Below are 7137 nucleotides of genomic sequence, written 5' to 3' on the forward strand. Positions count from 1 at the left end.
AGTAGATGATGGAAAACATCCCTGGCTGAGATCCTGGAGATCAGCATTGAGCCACAGTCGATGATACTGTACTAGATGGGCAAACAGACTGACCTGGTATAAGACCTGTCTCTGCATTCAAATACAGAAGACCACGGAAAGAGAGAGAAAATAAGTCAATCAGAGGGAGTAACAGAGGGAAGCAATTTAAATCAGTAGGCTTTTTAACAAGATGGTGCTGGTGTTTTGGGTGCTTCCGTGTGAGTGGGGGTAGAAAATCCACTCCCTGTTTTAATTCATATTTTAAAGGAGATATCTAGAGGGCCAAAAACATTTCCAAAACTGGTTCTTCACCATGAGTAGCTACTTAAATATTCAGATTTAGGGACAAAACAGACTGCCTGGAAGTGGAGGCATGAAGCCGTCCCTGAGAAGGCCGGATTGGGGCCGCAGCAAATATAAATTGTTATTCCTTTTTGCACCGGTAAAAAAACCAGCTTTTCCTGCCCTGCCGCAGCTTTACTGTGCTCCTGCGGTGTGCAGAGCCTAAACACCACACCACCAGAGTGCCCAGAAGCCGACCCAAGTGTAGGCAACCAGGCAGCATAAAGCCAACTTCCAGGCAGCTTCAGAGTGTGCAGTGTCAAAACTCATGCTCTGAAGCCGCCCAGACCACAGCAGAATGGGGCAGTCTGTTTTGCCCCTAGGTCCTAGAGAGGATTCACTGACATGGTGGATACAAGCTGCCATTGTTGCCATTGTTGTGTGCCTTCACATAGTTTCCAACTTATGGCAACCATAAGGCAAACCTATAATGGAGTTTTCTTGACAGGTTTCTTCAGAGAGGGCTTTGACTTTGCCTTCCTCTGACACTGAGACTTGCTCAAGGTCACCCAGTGGGTTCCCTTGGCCAAGAGAAGATTCAAACTCTGCTCTCCAAATTATTATTATTATTATTATTATTTAAACTGGTCTTTAAACAGGGGCTGTGGAGCCATTCCTCAGAGTGCTTTAGGTGCCTATTCCTGCATGGCAGAAAGTTGGATGAGATGGCCTTTGCAGTGCCTTAGTTCCATGATTCCATGGTTCCATGAAAGTGGAAGAAAAGGAGACGATTTTGTTTTTACCATTCACCTCCCCTTTCAGGTGCCTGAAAATCTGCTCTGAATGGTTTAGGAACTGACTGAAACAGCATGAGAGGTACAGATGGGGATTGCAGGGGACATAAATTTGCTAAAATTATCCTCCCTTCCCCTTTTGTCCTGCCAAAAGTATCTGGAGATAAGTTATTCTCAGGAAGTGTCTGACTGAAAAGAAAAAAGTCTGAATCAAAACCAAGATTTCCTTCCCTCTGCAAGGCAGCAGGGATGGAGCTCTGGGAATAAAATATAGGGATGGGGGAGAATCCAGTCTCTGGGCTTACAATGTTGCTGCTTGCAATAATGAGACACGTAATTCCTAAAAACAACCATTTGGACATAAGAAATATTTTTTCTTGGACAAGGATGGGCAGTACATGGCCCAGGGCTATATGTGGGTTCTGCCCATTCTGTGGTTTCTAAGCCAAATTATCCCCCCCTTCTAAAAAAACCTGCTTTAAATAAGGAAAACTGCACTTGCAATAACTTTCCAGAAGCCCAAGTACTCATCGTTTTAAAGAAAATGTAGCTGAAAAAAATCTGAAGCCATGGAGTTCTGGTCAGTCCAGTTTTGGTGGGAGGTAGTGGTGTAACCCAGAGCAGGTTCAGGGAAAAATTAGCCTCCAGATCTAACTAAAGTTGCCTATCCCTGTTCTATAGTAATATCTTTCAACAGTACTGCTTATGTTTAAATACATTGAAAGGCACAGGTCACATACATATAGATTTATATATTTTCAGGGTAAAAGCACTCATAAGGTAAACTACAAAAGAATTTTAACAATGCAAAATATAATCAGACCTCCTGCCCACCAGATTACCCTTTGGAAGGAAACTCTAACTCTGAACCTACCAACCAGCAAAGCTTGAGTGACAATTTTAGAATCTTGGTACTGATACCACCTCTACCCAGCTTTTATATGGCTCTTCAAGGCCTTTTGTTATTTTTGTATTGTTTGTTTATGTTATTGTAATATAACAAATAAAATATTCAATTTAAAAATGCAAAATATATAGCCACACCCTAAAATAATATGCAGTACTTAAAATTTAAAATAAGATATCAAATACAATACGAGGAGATAAAACCTGAATTAAAAGCACAGCACTAAAATTAATCATATGCAGACTGGAATAGGTAAATGTCTAAAACTCTCTTCAGAGTCAACAAAGTGGGAACTACATGCACTTTATGTGCAAGGCATTCCAAAAACTTGAAGCCCTGTCCCTGGTACTTGCAATCTCACAGCTCCCACTTGTGGACTATAGAGCAGATGCTGACTTTTATGTTCAGTCTCGTATGCTTAAAGATACCCATACAGACAAACTAGTCCCAAATTGTCTAAGTTTTTATATTAGGCCAGTAAAAATGTAGCTGGGGAAAAACAAAGGTGACACGACAGATAAAGCAAAGTTTCTACAACAAGAGTGGGTAAAGTGGAGACCCAGGGACACACATGAGTGAACTACAACCATCTCCCTACCTTCCCTCAGCAATTATTTTTTCATCCTGAAAATACCATTATGGCCTCTCTGGCCTGAAACAGATGGGCCAAATAAAACAGGTTCCAACAGCTTCAAGGGCATGACATTTACATGATGCATGTAAATTTTTATTTTGAAAAAAGCACCCCTCTAGGGGCTTAAAATACATATTGGTTGTGGGGGGAAACATAGTGAAAAAAGCCCTCAGGTGCTGAAACTGAAACTGTGAGAATGGGTGGAAGTTACTTTGTAGGATGATTGTAGGAAAGGGATGGGCAACTTCCAGAAGTCTGAGAACCTCACATGTCATCTGTGGAACCTGAGAGAATATGTGAGGCCCCAAGATCTCTGGAAGCTGTTCACTCTGTCCTACAATCATCCTACAAGTTAACACAATTTTGCAAAAAGAACAGCATTGATAAAAAGTTAGATAAACAAAATGAACATTTCAAAATCATGAACTTCGTTACAGCATTAATTATGCTCTCCTAGTACTAGATCTACTACTATTTCAATAAATTTATTGATACTTTAAAAACAAATCTATTTTAAAATTGTAAGCTTTAAACATTAAATACCTTTGTCTTCCAAAGATGCATCAGATTCACTAAAAACAAAACAATGAATTGTGAATGTTTTTGTTAATACATCACTTAAAGCATTAATTATATTGATATAATAAATCTGACAAAGCAGATGAATGCATTCATTTATAAAACTGAACCATTTTTGTGTTGTCTGTCTCATAAAACTATGGTGTCATAGATTAACTGCAAAGGCTATGAATGTGACGTTTGTTTAGGATATTAGATGTGTAGATTCTTACTTTCTCTCTCTTTAACAAAAAACTCTTTGCTACCAGGGACTCAGAACTTAGCAAGATCAATATGAGGCTTTGTGTTGCTCTTGCTAAGTGGAAAATCAATGTGCAACTCCAGTTCGGTTAGAAAAAAATGGAGGAATGAGTTTGTTGTTATGTTGTTCTGTTGTGTGCTGTGTGTTTGCTTTTGGGTGTCCATAAATCAGAAATGACTTGAAGGCAAAAAACAGCAAACGTGAACCTATAACAGGGTTTACTAAGCAAGATTTGTTCAGAGGGGGTTTGCCTTTTGCCTTTGCCTTCCTATAAGATGGATAGAGTGTGACTTGCCCAAGATCACCCAGTAAATTTCCATGACCAAGCAGAGTTTTGAACTCTGGTCTCCAGGGTTGTAGTTCAACACTCAAACCACTACACCACTCTATAGGAAAGGGTTACATAGCACCAAATAGTCCAGAATGTACATGAACATGTAATCACTCAACCTAAGACTGAGAGTGTTTGACAGATTATATTCAGACTGTATTTGAATGTTTGGTTTCACTCCTACAGTAGAAAAGTCACACATTAGTTATACAATGCTGATCCAGAGTGTATTAATAATTGTTTTAAATACAACATTCACCAATATCCTTTTGAAGGTTCATACAAAAATAGTGGAGTCACATGGGTTCCCAGTTGTAAAAAGTTTCAGAGGAACAACATTAAGAAACCACAATGCTTTAGAAACATGATTCAATCACCATGTTGAATGCAAGGAATGAAAACTTAGTGGGTATACTATTAGCACAGTAAGTGAGTGAGATCAGTGACAGCTGGTGACATCCATGTTAGTGTGATGATGAAACTGTTGCAGGTTTCAAATTATAACTTTAAGATGAACCTGCCTGGGGGACCAATTTCATCACCTTGGCTAGGTCATTTAAAGTTTGAACTATAACCCAGCATGAATTCATTGCTCCAACAACATGAAAATCATCTGAGAAAGTAGACCAAGTCTATGAATGCTTATGGTACAGCTTTTTTGCACAGTTAATCTCAAAGGTGCTACAAGATCCCTTTGTATATGGAAGTCACCGGTCACCACCAAGTGGAACATATATTTTGCTATTTAAATCATGAGGCAAATCATTTGGGAGAGGCAGTGGAAAGCCTTATCTACTCGTTTTTCCTTTGTAAGTATTTCCAAAAGTAATGAAGTACAATATTCTAGACTTTGGGGCATATATACAATGCAAGTAGACTGTAGGGATGGAAGTTAGTTTCTCCATTTTCTGCATTTAATTTCTGGCTTCATAGTCTATGAAACTACTTGCAGTTGGGTGCATATGTACACAATGTGTCTAAAATTCTGGAAAACACTTCATGCATCTGATGAAATAGGTTATAGGCCATGAATGCTTAATTTATAATATACCTGTATTTTTTATTCTTTAATGTGGCACAAGCCTTTGATGTTTTTGTTTGTTTGTTTTTCTTTGCTTCCAATCGACTTGTCTGTACTGTTTTAAGGTAACTGCTCCTATGAGATAACAACTGAACAAGTCATAAAGAATGTAAACACCATCTTTCTTACACTTCATTTTCATACCATTTCTTTTTTGTTGTTGTTGTTTATATTTTAACAAAAGAGCAAAAAACACTACAACACTGCAACACATGCATCTACTTGTAACAATTGCATTTTTCAAGGCATAAATCTGTCCATAACCCCTCTCTCTATATATGTGTGTGTGTGTGTGTGTGTGTGTTTTATATAAAACTATAAATGTTACTAAACAACAAAAACCACATTAAACCAAAAATAAATCTTCCAATTTAGTTTTCCCCATCTAGAATTTGATTTTGGATGTCCTTTTCTAATTACAATTCATTATCACTTCTCTCCCAATGTTTTTTCTAGTTCCTTTTCTCTTATTTATCACTTTCTGCTATTTATATATGACATTTAAGCTCTCTTTTTTCTCAGTTCATATATATATCTTAATATCAATATATCTGTATTATTCCACATTTTTACCAATTAATTCTGATAAAAAAAATTGTTCCAAATAAGAAAAAATTGTTTTTCCTTGTCATTAATATAAATGTCAGTCCATTATTTATGTATATGTATTCTATGTTATCTATCCATAACCTCTGAAGGAGAAAAAAGGATGCTATTGACTTAGAAATATTATACTCTTGATAACTGTATAACAGTACTGTAGGTGGTAATCTCTTTCACATCTAACATGAAAGCTTATGTGAAACATTTGGGCAACAGGTCTATATGCTCCTAACTGAAAATATGTTTCACTGAACTCACTGGAGCTTACTTTTGAGTAGACATTAAGTGATATTAAGTCACTTCTAACTTTGATCAGTTCATGAAATATAATCATATTCATTATATGTTGTACAAAATTGTTTTCTTGCATTCCAATTTTATGCATACTGTATAAATTCTACCAAGTTCAAGTACTCTTTATGAGTTTGGTAAGGCAAACCCTGGTCAATGAAACCTAATACTCCTATAAATTTGTTTCCCATTAAGATCTCACAGATTCTTTGGCAGTTTTCTTAAGACTGACTAAAGTTGCTACCTGTATTTCAGAGTAAATGAGGCAACGCTGTAATATATGGTTTCAGACAAAAGCTGTCAGTCTTTAAGGATTATGAGACACATTGTGAGCAACATTTTGACTCATGCAATTTTTTAAAGTCTCTATCTAATGATTTTATGAGGATTATTAACATGAAAGAAAGAGTATCGTAAGTTTCAAATCCTTTTCAGTGTAGGGAAGAGTTAGAAGCCTTGTCATAAGCGTGTTGTGGGGGGATACAGCTCAAATTATGGAAGCATTTCAGAGTTAAACCTATTCGCACTGTTTTAACTGTCAAGGATTAACTTCTTCCTCCATAATTAAAATGCCCACTAAACCTGTCCCTTGGTATACTCTAGATGGGTTAAACTACAATCGCCAACCAGCATGGCAAAATGTCATTATTTACTTTGTTAGCATCTTATTATTTGCTTTATGTGGAAACTATGTCCAGAAGAAATGTAATAAAAATCCATCCCAATATGCTTTTAATAAAAAAAATTGCTGAAACATATGTTATTTTATTACTCCGGTTCTGAGGTCCCTCCACTGGCTGCCTATTAGCTTCCGGGCCCAGTACAAGGTGTTGGTTATTACCTTTAAAGCCCTAAATGGCTTGGGTCCAAGCTATCTCAGGGACCGACTCCTCCCGTATAATCCTCCCCGCGCTCTCCGGTCCTCTGGGAGGAACTTACTGCAGCCTCTAAAATCTAGGCTTGCGGCGACCTCCCAGAGGGCATTTTCTGCTGTCGCCCCCAAACTCTGGAACGACCTGCCGAATGAGATCCGTCAGTTGACATCATTAGAGCTTTAAAAAAGCTGTCAAGACGGATCTCTTCCGGCAGGCCTTTCCAGATTAACCATCCCGGCCTGGGCTCCCTGATCCCCTCTTTCCTCTCGTGGCCCCATCTTCAGTGATGGTTGAGGATCTCCAGAGGGACACCAGGGTTTTTAGTTTGTTTTAACTATATTTTATGTTTTGATATTGTGTTTTTAATCTGTCATATTTTTTAATACTTTTATAAGGAGGGGAGGGATTATAATGTTTTTAATTTTATATTTTACTCTGTTATAATTCACTGTTGTCAACCGCCCGGATTGGTTCGCCACAGGGCGGTATACAAATAAA

The 7137-nt window shown here is 37.8% G+C and overlaps 1 protein-coding gene across 8 annotated transcripts in view; it reads right to left on the reverse strand.

Annotated features, from left to right (window-relative positions):
- The window catches only part of LOC121926829 (NACHT, LRR and PYD domains-containing protein 1a-like), a 68231-nt gene that overhangs the window by 56180 nt on the left and 4914 nt on the right, over positions 1–7137 (reverse strand). For 6 of the 8 annotated variants that reach the window (XM_042460136.1, XM_042460139.1, XM_042460135.1 and 3 more), the window contains exons 2-3: positions 3182–3210; positions 94–111 (exon numbers count right to left, since the gene is read on the reverse strand). In XM_042460136.1, the coding sequence (XP_042316070.1) occupies positions 94–111; positions 3182–3210 (47 nt within the window). The remainder of the gene's footprint in view (positions 1–93; positions 112–3181; positions 3211–7137) is intronic. The other 2 variants (XM_042460133.1, XM_042460134.1) reach the window with 1 other exon arrangement.

The sequence above is a fragment of the Sceloporus undulatus genome, chromosome 3 (genome assembly GCF_019175285.1).
Source record: "Sceloporus undulatus isolate JIND9_A2432 ecotype Alabama chromosome 3, SceUnd_v1.1, whole genome shotgun sequence".
NCBI lineage: Eukaryota > Metazoa > Chordata > Lepidosauria > Squamata > Phrynosomatidae > Sceloporus > Sceloporus undulatus.